Source organism: Cherax quadricarinatus, chromosome 54 (assembly GCF_038502225.1).
Source record: "Cherax quadricarinatus isolate ZL_2023a chromosome 54, ASM3850222v1, whole genome shotgun sequence".
Classification (NCBI taxonomy): domain Eukaryota; kingdom Metazoa; phylum Arthropoda; class Malacostraca; order Decapoda; family Parastacidae; genus Cherax; species Cherax quadricarinatus.
This window is the reverse complement of record NC_091345.1, coordinates 20,342,736-20,356,889: the sequence shown is the minus strand read 5'-3', so window position 1 is coordinate 20,356,889 and position 14,154 is coordinate 20,342,736. Positions and strand designations below refer to the sequence as shown.

The window sequence follows — 14,154 nt, the reverse complement described above, 5'->3', positions numbered from 1 at the left end:
ACCTGGAGAAGAGAGAAGTGTAGAGGAGAGCGAGAGATTCTGGGAAATGTTGAGTGAATGCGTGGGGAGTTTTGAAGCAAGTGTGAGAGTAATGGTGGTTGGGGATTTCAATGCTAAAGTGGGTAAAAATGTTATGGAGGGAGTAGTAGGTAAATTTGGGGTGCCAGGGGTAAATGTAAATGGGGAGCCTTTAATTGAGCTATGTGTAGAAAGAAATTTGGTAATAAGTAATACATATTTTATGAAAAAGAGGATAAATAAATATACAAGGTATGATGTAGCACGTAATGAAAGTAGTTTGTTAGATTATGTATTGGTGGATAAAAGGTTGATGGGTAGGCTCCAGGATGTACATGTTTATAGAGGGGCAACTGATATATCAGATCATTATTTAGTTGTAGCTACAGTTAGAGTAAGAGGTAGATGGGAAAAGAGGAAGGTGGCAACAACAAGTAAGAGGGAGGTGAAAGTGTATAAACTAAGGGAGGAGGAAGTTCAGGGGAGATATAAGCGACTATTGGCAGAAAGGTGGGCTAGTGCAAAGATGAGTAGTGGGGGGGGGGGTTGAAGAGGGTTGGAATAGTTTTAAAAATGCAGTATTAGAATGTGGGGCAGAAGTTTGTGGTTATAGGAGGGTGGGGGCAGGAGGAAAGAGGAGTGATTGGTGGAATGATGAAGTAAAGGGTGTGATAAAAGAGAAAAAGGTAGCTTACGAGAGGTTTTTACAAAGCAGAAGTGTTATAAGAAGAGCAGAGTATATGGAGAGTAAAAGAAAGGTGAAGAGAGTGGTGAGAGAGTGCAAAAGGAGAGCAGATGAAAGAGTGGGAGAGGCACTGTCAAGAAATTTTAATGAAAATAAGAAAAAATTTTGGAGTGAGTTAAACAAGTTAAGAAAGCCTAGGGAAAGTATGGATTTGTCCGTTAAAAACAGAGTAGGGGAGTTAGTAGATGGGGAGAGGGAGGTATTAGGTAGATGGCGAGAATATTTTGAGGAACTTTTAAATGTTGAGGAAGAAAGGGAGGTGGTAATTTCATGCACTGGCCAGGGAGGTATACCATCTTTTAGGAGTGAAGAAGAGCAGAATGTAAGTGTGGTGGAGGTACGTGAGGCATTACGTAGAATGAAAGGGGGTAAAGCAGCTGGAACTGATGGGATCATGACAGAAATGTTAAAAGCAGGGGGGGATATAGTGTTGGAGTGGTTGGTACTTTTGTTTAATAAATGTATGAAAGAGGGGAAGGTACCTAGGGATTGGCGGAGAGCATGTATAGTCCCTTTATATAAAGGGAAGGGGGACAAAAGAGATTGTAAAAATTATAGAGGAATAAGTTTACTGAGTATACCAGGAAAAGTATACGGTAGGGTTATAATTGAAAGAATTAGAGGTAAGACATAATGTAGAATTGCGGATGAGCAAGGAGGCTTCAGAGTGGGTAGGGGATGTGTAGATAAAGTGTTTACATTGAAGCATATATGTGAACAGTATTTAGATAAAGGTAGGGAAGTTTTTATTGCATTTATGGATTTAGAAAAGGCATATGATAGAGTGGATAGAGGAGCAATGTGGCAGATGTTGCAAGTTTATGGAATAGGTGGTAAGTTACTAAATGCGGTAAAGAGCTTTATGAGGATAGTGAGGCTCAGGTTAGGGTGTGTAGAAGAGAGGGAGAATACTTCCCAGTAAAAGTAGGTCTTAGACAGGGATGTGTAATGTCACCATGGTTGTTTAATATATTTATAGACGGGGTTGTAAAAGAAGTAAATGCCAGGGTGTTCGGGAGAGGGGTAGGATTAAATTATGGGGAATCAAATTCAAAATGGGAATTGACACAGTTACTTTTTGCTGATGATACTGTGCTTATGGGAGATTCTAAAGAAAAATTGCAAAGGTTAGTTGATGAGTTTGAGAATGTGTGTAAAGGTAGAAAGTTGAAAGTGAACATAGAAAAGAGTAAGGTGATGAGGGTATCAAATGATTTAGATAAAGAAAAATTGGATATCAAATTGGGGAGGAGGAGTATGGAAGAAGTGAATGTTTTCAGATACTTGGGAGTTGACGTTTCGGCAGATGGATTTATGAAGGATGAGGTTAATCATAGAATTGATGAGGGAAAAAAGGTGAGTGGTGCGTTGAGGTATATGTGGAGTCAAAAAACGTTATCTATGGAGGCAAAGAAGGAAATGTATGAAAGTATAGTAGTACCAACACTCTTATATGGATGTGAAGCTTGGGTGGTAAATGCAGCAGCGAGGAGACGGTTGGAGGCAGTGGAGGTGTCCTGTCTAAGGGCAATGTGTGGTGTAAATATTATGCAGAAAATTCGGAGTGTGGAAATTAGGAGAAGGTGTGGAGTTAATAAAAGCATTAGTCAGAGGGCAGAAGAGGGGTTGTTGAGGTGGTTTGGTCATTTAGAGAGAATGGATCAAAGTAGAATGACATGGAAAGCATATAAATCTATAGGGGAAGGAAAGAGGGGTAGGGGTCGTCCTCGAAAGGGTTGGAAAGAGGGGGTAAAGGAGGTTTTGTGGGCGAGGGGCTTGGACTTCCAGCAAGCGTGCATGAGCGTGTTAGATAGGAGTGAATGGAGACGAATGATACTTGGGACCTGACGATCTGTTGGAGTGTGAGCAGGGTAATATTTAGTGAAGGGATTCAGGGAAACTGGTTATTTTCATATAGTCGGACTTGAGTCCTGGAAATGGGAAGTACAATGCCTGCACTTTAAAGGAGTGGTTTGGGATATTGGCAGTTTGGAGGGATATGTTGTGTATCTTTATACGTATATGCTTCTAAACTGTTGTATTCTGGGCACCTCTGCAAAAGCAGTGATAATGTGTGAGTGTGGTGAAAGTGTTGAATGATGATGAAAGTATTTTCTTTTTGGGGATTTTCTTTCTTTTTTGGGTCACCCTGCCTCGGTGGGAGACGACCGACTTGTTGAAAAAAAAAAAAAAAAATTCTAGCAGCTTCAAATCAAGCAGGAGAAAGCTGGTAGGCCCACATGTGAGAGAATGGGTCTGTGTGGTCAGTGTGCACCACATAAAAAAAATCCTGCAGCACACATTGCGTAATGAGAAAAAAAAAACTGATCGTTTTTTTGGAATAAAACGCCGACTTTGAGGTGTATTTTCGTATAGTATTTATTGTTGTATTCGCGTTTTCATGGTCTTAGGTGATAAAATGGAAAACATATTACAGAAATAGAAATGATTTTCATTACTTTTACGATGAAAACGACCTTGAAACTGAGCTCAAAGTAGCGGAAATGTTCGATTTTTACCAATGTTCAAGAGTAAATAAATCACACCACACGTCCAATACACGTCAACTGGGGAGTCTAATATTCTTTCACTAGTGCACTGATATTATTTATACCATTTTTACAATACTGCAGTCGTCTGCATAACAGTAAATTTTGTATTTTTTTGTATGAATAAAAAATCAAAACAGAAAGCAATAATAATATAAGAGGGGCCTAGAGATGTGACTAATGAACAGAGCATATGTTATTTTAGTGCCACGAATGTCTACTTTGTTTATTCTGGACCCTATTTTGAAATTGGCATCTTTTTTAGTTTGCGTGAAATTGGCCAAATTGCCAATTTCTGACCACCATATTGGGTAGTCCAAATTAGTAAATGGGAGGTTTCTTGTACTCAGCTGATAGATAAAATGGAGTTCTAAAGAAATAGCTATAAGTTTGGTCAACTGGAACAATGGAATTGGTTGAAAATAGGGCTCAAAGTCGGCGAAATCGCCGATACGCATATGTCGCCGAGACCGCTAACTTCGCGGGAGCATAATTCCACGAGTTTTCAACCAAATTTCGAACTTTTGGTGTCATTACCATCGGGAAAAGATTCTCTATCATTTCATAAGAAAAAATATTTTTTTTTTTTTTTTCAAAAATTGAGCGACATAGAATGACAGATTCAGAGGGGCCTGAAACAGTCAAAGGGTTAAATTCTGATTAATTCTGTGTATACAGTACTTAGGACAATGCACCTTTTACCCTATAGGGGTAATATAACACCTGGGAAAACAGGAGGCATTCAGGTTAAATTCAAGGGGGCATATATCTAATTCCTCAGGTGAACAGCCACTTGCTAGCATCAAGTAACCTCCCATGAGAGGACAATACATTCCATCAATTTTTTTAAACTTACTAAAAAATTAAACTAAGAGTTTCTTCTCTTTGTTTTCCCAGCCCAAACCATGTATGAATGACACACTATGTACCTTGTGGTATACACCTTTAACCCTTAAATTGCTAGTCTAAAATAAGTACCAGTGCTTTTGAAAAAATAAAATTATTTTATTGAAAATCAAGGAGAATTTTTTGACATGTAGCGAGACAAGCATCAGTGAATTCTGATTATTACTTACAGAAAGATAAAGGTTTGAAAGTAATCTTGATTATCAATTTATGGCAAAATGAGTGCTTGCCATGTGATGAATGATGCATTTTAATTTTTTTTTTTTTTTTCCAAAGTTTTTTCCAGTTTTCTAATTATTTTTTAATGGATCACATATTTTACATCTATATCTATGTTTTCATATCAAATTTCACTCATATTTACTGTTGAATCACACTAAGCATATGTAAATGGTATTTACTGACTCCCACAATGCTCTACACAACACTTTTTTTTTTATACTGCACACACCTATGATGCAGACCAGTTTTTTCTAATATACTCTTAACCAGGCCAATCAGGGCCAATTTGTGTGCCCTAGAATTTGTAAGCCCTAGAAAGTTTGGATCTGACAGTTAAAAACAGAATAGGGGAGTTAGTAGATGAGGAGTTTAAGGTACTGGGAAGATGGCAGGAATATTCTGAGGAACTGTTAAATGTTGATGAAGACAGGGAGGCAGTAATCTCATGCAATGCCAGGGAGGTATTACATCTTTTAGGAGTGAAGCAGAGCTGGATATGAGTGTGGGGAGGTGTTAGAGGCATTACATAAAATGAATGGGGGTTAAAGCAGCTAGAACTGAAGGGATCATGACAGAAATGTTAAAAGCAGGGGATAATATAGTGTTGGAGTGGTTGGTACTTTTGTTCAATAAATGTAAGAAAGAGGGGAAGGCACCTAGGGATTGGCAGAGAGCATGTATAATTCTTTTTCATAAAGGGAAGGGGAACAAAAGAGTAAAAATTTTAGGGATGGATTTATGAAGGATGAGGTTGATCATAGAATTGATAAAGGTAAAAAGGCGAGTGGTGCGTCGAGGTATATGTGGAGACAAAAAAACGTTATCTATGAAGGCAAAGAAGGGAATGTATGAAAGTATAGTAGTACCAACACTCTTTTATGGGTGTGAAGCTTGAGTTGTAAATGCTGCAGCGCGGAGGCGGTTGGAGGCAGTGGAGATGTCCTGTCTAAGGGCAATGTGTGGTGTAAATATTTTGCAGAAAATTCAGAGTGTGGAAATTAGGAGAAGGTGTGGAGTTAATATAAGTATTAGTCAGAGGGCTGAAGAGGGGTTGTTGAGGTGGTTTGGTCATTTAGAAAGAATGGCTAATAGAATGACATGCAGACCATATAAATCTGTAGGGGAAGGAAGGCGGGGTAGGGGTCGTCCTTGAAAAGGTTGGAGGGAGGGGGTAAAGGAGGTTTTGTGAGCGAGGGGCTTGGACTTCCAGCAAGCGTGCATGAGCATGTTAGATAGGAGTGAATGGAGACGAATGGTATTTGGGACCTGACGAGCTGTTGGAGTGTGAGCAGGGTAATATTTAGTGAAGGGATTCAGGGAAACCAGTTTTTTTTATATAGCCAGACTTGAGTCCTGGAAATGGGAAGTACAATGCTTGCACTTTAAAGGAGGGGTTTGGGATACTGGCAGTTTGGAGGGATATGTTGTGTATCTTGATACGTATATGCTTCTAAACTGTTGTATTCTGAGTACCTCTGCAAACAGTGATAATGTAGTGTGAGTGAGATGAAAGTGTTGAATGATGATGAAAGTATTTTCTTTTTGGGGATTTTCTTTCTTTTTGGGTCACCCTGCCTCAGTGAGAGACGGCCAACTTGTAAAAAAAAAAAAAAAAAAAAATTTACAGAGTTTTCCATGGGGAAGTGGAACAGAATTCTTCCTCCATAAGCCATGCGTGTCATAAGAGGCACCTAAAATGCTGGGAGTAAGGGGCTAGTAACACTTTCTCCTGTATATATAGCTAAATGTAAAAGGAGAAACTTTCGTTTTTCCTTTTTGGGCCACCCCACCTCAGTGGGATACGGCCGGTATGTTGAAAGAAAGAAGTTTACTGAGTATACCAGGTAAAGTGTATGGCAAGATTATTGAAAGAATTAGAGGCAAGACATACAGAAGGATTACAGATGAACAAGGACAGCTTTAGAATGGGTAGGGGATGTGTAAATCAATTGTTTACATTAAAGTATATAAGTGAACAATATTTAGATAAAGGTAGAGAAGTTTTCATTGCATTTATGAATTTCAAAAGGCATATGATAGGGTGGATAGGGGATGTTGCAAGTGTATGGAAGAGGTAGCAATGCACTTATACTATTATTGTTCAATCACCCCCCTTTTTACAGATATTAATATTACCCTTATCACTCTTCTGCAATTCATAATCATTTAAATATTTACGAGTAGCAATAATGTTGAAGGATAAGCTATGGCAGGAAAAGAGGGACTATAAATGTATTAATTCAAGGATTATGTGGAGTAAAATAAAGATTGGATGTGAAAAGTGGGTTATAGTAAGCGTGTATGCACCTGGAGAAGAAAGAAGTGTAGAGGAGAGAGAGAGATTTTGGGAAATGTCGAGTGAATGCGTGGGGAGCTTTGAAGCAAGTGTGAGAGTAATGGTGGTTGGGGATTTCAATGCTAAAGTGGGTAAAAATGTTATGGAGGGAGTAGTAGGTAAATTTGGGGTGCCAGGGGTAAATGTAAATGGGGAGCCTTTAATTGAGCTATGTGTAGAAAGAGATTTGGTAATAAGTAATACGTATTTTATGAAAAAGAGGATAAATAAATATACAAGGTATGATGTAGCACGTAATGAAAGTAGTTTGTTAGATTATGTATTGGTGGATAAAAGGTTGATGGGTAGGCTCCAGGATGTACATGTTTATAGAGGGGCAACTGATATATCGGATCATTATTTAGTTGTAGCTACAGTTAGAGTAAGAGGTAGATGGGAAAAGAGGAAGGTGGCAACAACAAGTAAGAGGGAGGTGAAAGTGTATAAACTAAGGGAGGAGGAAGTTCAGGGGAGATATAAGCGACTGTTGGCAGAAAGGTGGGCTAGTGCAAAGATGAGTAGTGGGGGGGGGGTTGAGGAGGGTTGGAATAGTTTTAAAAATGCAGTATTAGAATGTGGGGCAGAAGTTTGTGGTTATAGGAGGGTGGGGGCAGGTGGAAAGAGGAGTGATTGGTGGAATGATGAAGTAAAGGGTGTGATAAAAGAGAAAAAGTTAGCTTATGAGAGGTTTTTACAAAGCAGAAGTGTTATAAGAAGAGCAGAGTATATGGAGAGTAAAAGAAAGGTAAAGAGAGTGGTGAGAGAGTGCAAAAAGAGAGCAGATGATAGAGTGGGAGAGGCACTGTCAAGAAATTTTAATGAAAATAAGAAAAAATTTTGGAGTGAGTTAAACAAGTTAAGAAAGCCTAGGGAAAGTATGGATTTGTCAGTTAAAAACAAAGTAGGGGAGTTAGTAGATGGGGAGAGGGAGGTATTAGGTAGATGGCGAGAATATTTTGAGGAACTTTTAAATATTGAGGAAGAAAGGGAGGCGGTAATTTCATGCACTGGTCAGGGAGGTATACCATCTTTTAGGAGTGAAGAAGAGCAGAATGTAAGTGTGGGGGAGGTACGCGAGGCATTACGTAGAATGAAAGGGGGTAAAGCAGCTGGAACTGATGGGATCATGACAGAAATGTTAAAAGCAGGGAGTGATATAGTGTTGGAGTGGTTGGTACTTTTGTTTAATAAATGTATGAAAGAGGGGAAGGTACCTAGGGATTTTTGGAGAGCATGTATAGTCCCTTTATATAAAGGGAAAGGGGACAAAAGAGATTGTAAAAATTATAGAGGAATAAGTTTATTGAGTATACCAGGAAAAGTGTACAGTAGGGTTATAACTGAAAGAATTAGAGGTAAGACAGAATGTAGGATTGCGGATGAGCAAGGAGGTTTCAGAGTGGGTAGGGGATGTGTAGATCAAGTGTTTACATTGAAGCATATATGTGAACAGTATTTAGATAAAGGTAGGGAAGTTTTTATTGCATTTATGGATTTAGAAAAGGCATATGATAGAGTGGATAGGGGAGCAATGTGGCAGATGTTGCAAGTATATGGAATAGGTAAGTTACTAAATGCTGTTAAGAGTTTTTATGAGGATAGTGAGGCTCAGGTTAGGGTGTGTAGAAGAGGGAGACTACTTCCTGGTAAAAGTAGGTCTTAGAAAGGGATGTGTAATGTCACCATGGTTGTTTAATATATTTATAGATGGGGTTGTAAAAGAAGTAAATGCTAGGGTGTTCGGGAGAGGGGTGGGACTAAATTATGGGGAATCAAATTCAAAATGGGAATTAGCACAGTTACTTTTTGCTGATGATACTGTGCTTATGGGAGATTCTAAAGAAAAATTGCAAAGGTTAGTAGATGAGTTTGGGAATGTGTGTAAAGGTAGAAAGTTGAAAGTGAACATGGAAAAGAGTAAGGTGATGAGGGTATCAAATGATTTAGATAAAGAAAAATTGTATATCAAATTGGGGAGGAGGAGTATGGAAGAAGTGAATGTTTTCAGATACTTGGGAGTTGACGTGTCGGCGGATGGATTTATGAAGGATGAGGTTAATCATAGAATTGATGAGGGAAAAAAGGTGAGTGGTGCATTGAGGTATATGTGGAGTCAAAAAACGTTATCTATGGAGGCAAAGAAGGGAATGTATGAAAGTATAGTAGTACCAACACTCTTATATGGGTGTGAAGCTTGGGTGGTAAATGCAGCAGCGAGGAGACGGTTGGAGGCAGTGGAGATGTCCTGTCTAAGGGCAATGTGTGGTGTAATTATTATGCAGAAAATTCGGAGTGTGGAAATTAGGAAAAGGTGTGGAGTTAATAAAAGTATTAGTCAGAGGGCAGAAGAGGGGTTGTTGAGGTGGTTTGGTCATTTAGAGAGAATGGATCAAAGTAAAATGACATGGAAAGCATATAAATCTATAGGGGAAGGAAGGCGAGGTAGGGGTCGTCCTCGAAAGGGTTGGAGAGAGGGGGTAAAGGAGGTTTTGTGGGCAAGGGGCTTGGACTTCCAGCAAGCGTGCGTGAGCGTGTTAGATAGAAGTGAATGGAGACGAATGGTACTTGGGACCTGACGATCTGTTGGAGTGTGAGCAGGGTAATATTTAGTGAAGGGATTCAGGGAAACCGGTTATTTTCATATAGTCGGACTTGAGTCCTGGAAATGGGAAGTACAATGCCTGCACTTTAAAGGAGGAGTTTGGGATATTGGCAGTTTGGAGGGATATGTTGTGTATCTTTATACGTATATGCTTCTAAACTGTTGTATTCTGAGCACCTCTGCAAAAACAGTGATTATATGTGTGTGTGGTGAAAGTGTTGAATGATGATGAAAGCATTTTCTTTTTGGGGATTTTCTTTCTTTTTTGGGTCACCCTGCCTCGGTGGGAGACGGCCGACTTGTTAAAAAAAAAAAAAAAAAAAAAAAAAAGAACCTTTAATGCTCAATGCTGAAATGAACCCTGAACTGAATCTATATAATCTAAATCCCAGTCAACATTTCACTGAAAGCAACTGCCTCTACTACACAACAACAGAAGCCAGTACTGTCCTCAGCAATGCCAGAAATATTACAATTTTGAATTACAATATTAGATCCCTAAGTAAACACTATGATGACCTCCTGGCACTGCTAGATTCATTAAAGACAACCTTCTCCTGTATTATTCTTATTGAAGCCTGGCTTAAGCAAAACACAACAGACATCTACACACTACTAAGATACATGGAAATCCACAACTGCAGGCCAGAACAAATTGGGGAGGTAATGCCATCTATTATTCTAATGAACTATCATGTATCAACACCATATCTTACAATGATGAATATGGTAAATAGAATATATATTAGCAAACTTCTCTGTAAAAAAAATTAAATAACCCTATAGCAATTGGGGCCATATACAGGATACCTCATACTAATATCCCAGCCTTTAGTGATAAACTAAAAACACTGATTACAGATACACAAATGAATAAGCACCACTAACTACTAGCAGGAGACTTCAACATCAACCTTGGCCCGACAGATGATCAACATGTACCTAACTTCATTAGCAATATGAACAATACACTACTCATTACCAGCAATTACAAAACCAACAAGATTAACTGAGACAACTGCAACCATAATTGACAACATATGGACAAATATACTAGCCCCCCCTTAAAGCGGGGATAATCATGGACAACACTACTGACCACTACCCAACTTTCCTCCTAACAAATGTCTGTAAGCAACCAATGAAACATAATAAGTTCTCTTTTCGACTCAATGATGAGGCATCATTAAGTAACTTCACTACAGAACTAAGCTCAGTTAACTGGCCTACATAATTTTCCAATACTGTTAGTATCAATGAATGGGTGTGTAAGGAAAGTTGAAAGTGAACATAGATAAAAGTAAGGTGATGAGGGTATCAAACAAGTTAGGTAAAGAAAAACTGGGTATCACATTGCAAAGATGGAGTATGGAAGAAGTGAATGTGTTCAGATATTTGGGAGCAGACTTGTCAGCAGATGGGTTTATGAAGGACGAGGTTAATCATAGAAATGAAAGAAACAAGGCGAGTGGTGTATTGAGGGATCTATAGAAAAAATCGTTATCCAATTTAAGCAAGGAACAGAATGTATGAGAGTATAGTGGTACCAACACTTACATGGGTGTGAAGCATGGGTTGTGAATGCTGCAGCAAAGAGGCTGGAAGCAGTGGAGACGTGTCTAAGGGCAATGTGTGGAGAGAATTTGTAGTGTGGAAGTTAGGTGTGAAGTTACTAAAAGTACTGTATTATTCAGAGGGCTGAAGAGGGGTTGTTGAGGTGGTTTGGTCAGAGAGGATGGAGCAAAATAGGATGACTTGGAGGGTGTATAAATCTGTAGTGGAGGGGAGTAGGGGTACGGATTGTCCTAAGAAAGGATGGGGGGGGGGGTAAATGAGGTTTTGTGTCTAAGAGGCTTGGAAATGCTGCAGGCATGTGTGAGAGGTTAGATAGGAGTGAATGGAGACGAATGATTTTTGGGACCTGACGAGCTGCTGGAGTGTGAGCAGGGTAATATTTTGTGAAGGGATTCAGGGAAACCGGTTAGCTGGACTAGAGTTTGAGATATTGGCAGTTTGGAGGGACATCTAAACTGTCGTATCTGAGTGCTCTGCAAAGACAGTGATCATGTATGAGTGATGGTGAAAGTGTTAAATGATAAAAGTTTTTCCTTTCTTTTTGGGTCACCCTGCCTGAGTGGGAAATGGCTAATGTGTTAAACAAAAAAAAAGATTGAAACAAAACTCCATGGGGAAGTGGAACAGAAGTCTTCCTCCGCAAGCCATGCATGTCATAAGAAGAAACTAAAATGCCGGGAGAAAGGGGCTTGTAACTCCTTCTCCTGTATATATTACTAAATTTAAAGAGAGAAACTTTCGTTTTTCTTTACTAGGTCACCTTGCCTCGGTGGGATATGGCCAGTTTGATAAAAAAAAAAAAAAAAAAAAACTAACTGTAGATAAGACACCATAAGTATAGCACTGCTCTTCTACCTATAAATAGATAATTAACCACAATGGGTCATCACACACATGCAAGAGCTGCAATCAAAGACTTGTAGTGTACAGTATTATAAAACTCATTCAGATATGTATAAACAAAAGAAAAAACATGAAAAGTTGATAATTACCAGTCCAAAGAAAATTCCTCTTGCAAAAGATTCTTTATATGTCATATGAAGCACACTGTCAATATTTTTGTCATACCTCTTCACTTCCCGAGGCTCTTGCGCAAACGATCTCACCGTACGAATGTTGGCAATTCGTTCTTCTGCAACCTGGGTTGACTGGGCAAGGGTGTCCTGAAATTGTGGAAATATGTAACACAAGTAAATTAACATTATAACTTTCTTGCACATTCTCTTGGATCGAAGGACAAGGTAGCCATACCTTAGAAGCTTATGGACATAAGAATTCCATAATGCATTATATATTGACATTTTTCATAGTAACAAAATATAAATGTAATGATTTTGCTGTTTCACAAATATTTTGAATATATGTATGGATATTTATTTCATTTATTCGTTTTGCATAAGTAAAAACCCTATCTCGTACAGTCATCATAATGATGAATGCTACATCTTCAAGAAGTTTTAGTCTTACAATTATGCAAATGAAGGTAATCCTAAAATAAGTAAAAATAATTATAGAATCTTCCATAAAACTGACAAAGATTCTCATTTGACATGCCAAATTATCATCCAGATACAGTTATGTTAATAAAGGTAAATAGAATCAAGAGCCTCACCTGCACACTTTTTGTAATTTTTCTCACGTATCGACCATACCACACTGCCATAAGGGCCACTGGAGGGACAATACTCAACCCCACTATGGCCAGCTCAGTTGACATATAGAACTGAAAACAATCTTTTCTCAAAAATCCTTATAAAATCCCATAAAAAAATTGGCTTACCCAAAAACACTGAAAGACATGACAATGAAATTCTAGTCAAAAATCCACATTTTTAACATAAAAAGCTCATTACTTTATAATCACTTGTTAATTATAAGTAAACAGTTCAGCAAGCTATAATACAAAAATTATATTCTATGTTGTTGGCAGAGAGCTGTAAAAACACTTAAGAAATTAAGATTTTTTAAACATATTTTGCCTGCTTAAACAAGGAATTCACTAAAATAAATTTTTTAATAAGTTAGACCTGAGTCCTAGATGTGGAAAGTACAGTGCATGCACCCTGAAGGTGGGATGTAAGAAGCTGCAATTCAGGTCATTTGAATTATGGTATGTGTGCAATTTTGACAAGACAGCTATTGAATAAGTGATGGTTAGAGTGCTTCCTTTATTTTGGTTTACCCAACCTGATTGGGAGATGGCCAGTGTGTTAAAAACAAGAATGTAACATTCTTAATAAAACTTTAAACCTATGCAAAACAAGTGTTCTGATAACCATTTAAATCTTAACTAGATGACAAAAGACACTCATTAAGGTATATTTTATACACAACATACTAAAAAATGAATACAGGTAAGGTCTAACCATTAAAGAAATAAAAGCTACCATGTAACACTTAAGAGCATGATCAGAAGATTCAGCAAATCTACCACAGAACTATAAATTAGCTAATCAAAACGAGAAATCATTACCTCTTAGCAATATCAAGCTACAAAATCAAATTATGCATCAAAATAAAATGCCTAATCAAGCACACTAAAAATAAAGATCCTACATTCTTAACTACCGAAATTAATTTACTAGATGTTTTGCTGAACTAATCTAGTAAACAAACATCAGAAACCCAGATCAATACTGGCAACTAATTAACATAACTTCATATAGTACTTAACACCAAGTTCACTGATATCACAGTTCAGATGACCCTCTAAACAGTGTCTGAGGAGGAGGCAATGACATTTCATTCAAGGAAAGGGAGAACAGGTGCAATTCTTTGAATCAGGAACCCCTCTTCAACATCAAGGGACCTCCCATTATCCCCCAAACATTGCCAATGTGACACTTACCATCATGCCAACCCCAGCTGATGCCATGACTATGGATCTCAGCCCATCAGAGATATTCATAGTTAATGATTGAGAGACAACAGCTGTATCAGCAGAGAGTCTGTTTATAAGCTCTCCAGTTTTATTCACATCAAAGAAGGCTATCTCTTGTCTCATGATGGCAGAAAAAACGGATGACCGAAGAGTACGTGTTATACGCTGGCCTGAAAAAAATTGCTCTTTAATACTTCACTTGACTATTTGATCATCAATTCTATTACGTAAGATACAGTGCTACTTAAATTTCTCATGTTAAATGTAGTAGTATTTAAATATACAGCACCTAGCATATAATGAATTATAAATAAAGGATAA

The 14,154-nt window shown here is 38.1% G+C and overlaps 1 protein-coding gene across 2 annotated transcripts in view; it reads right to left on the bottom strand.

Moving 5' to 3' along the window:
- Positions 1-14,154, bottom strand: part of LOC128699175 (ATP-binding cassette sub-family B member 10, mitochondrial) — an 80,248-nt gene that overhangs the window by 54,404 nt on the left and 11,690 nt on the right. For both annotated transcript variants that reach the window (XM_070096718.1, XM_070096719.1), the window contains 3 exons: positions 13,801-14,003; positions 12,565-12,675; positions 11,945-12,115 (listed from right to left, as the gene is read on the bottom strand). In XM_070096718.1, coding sequence (XP_069952819.1) covers positions 11,945-12,115; positions 12,565-12,675; positions 13,801-14,003 — 485 coding nt within the window. The remainder of the gene's footprint in view (positions 1-11,944; positions 12,116-12,564; positions 12,676-13,800; positions 14,004-14,154) is intronic.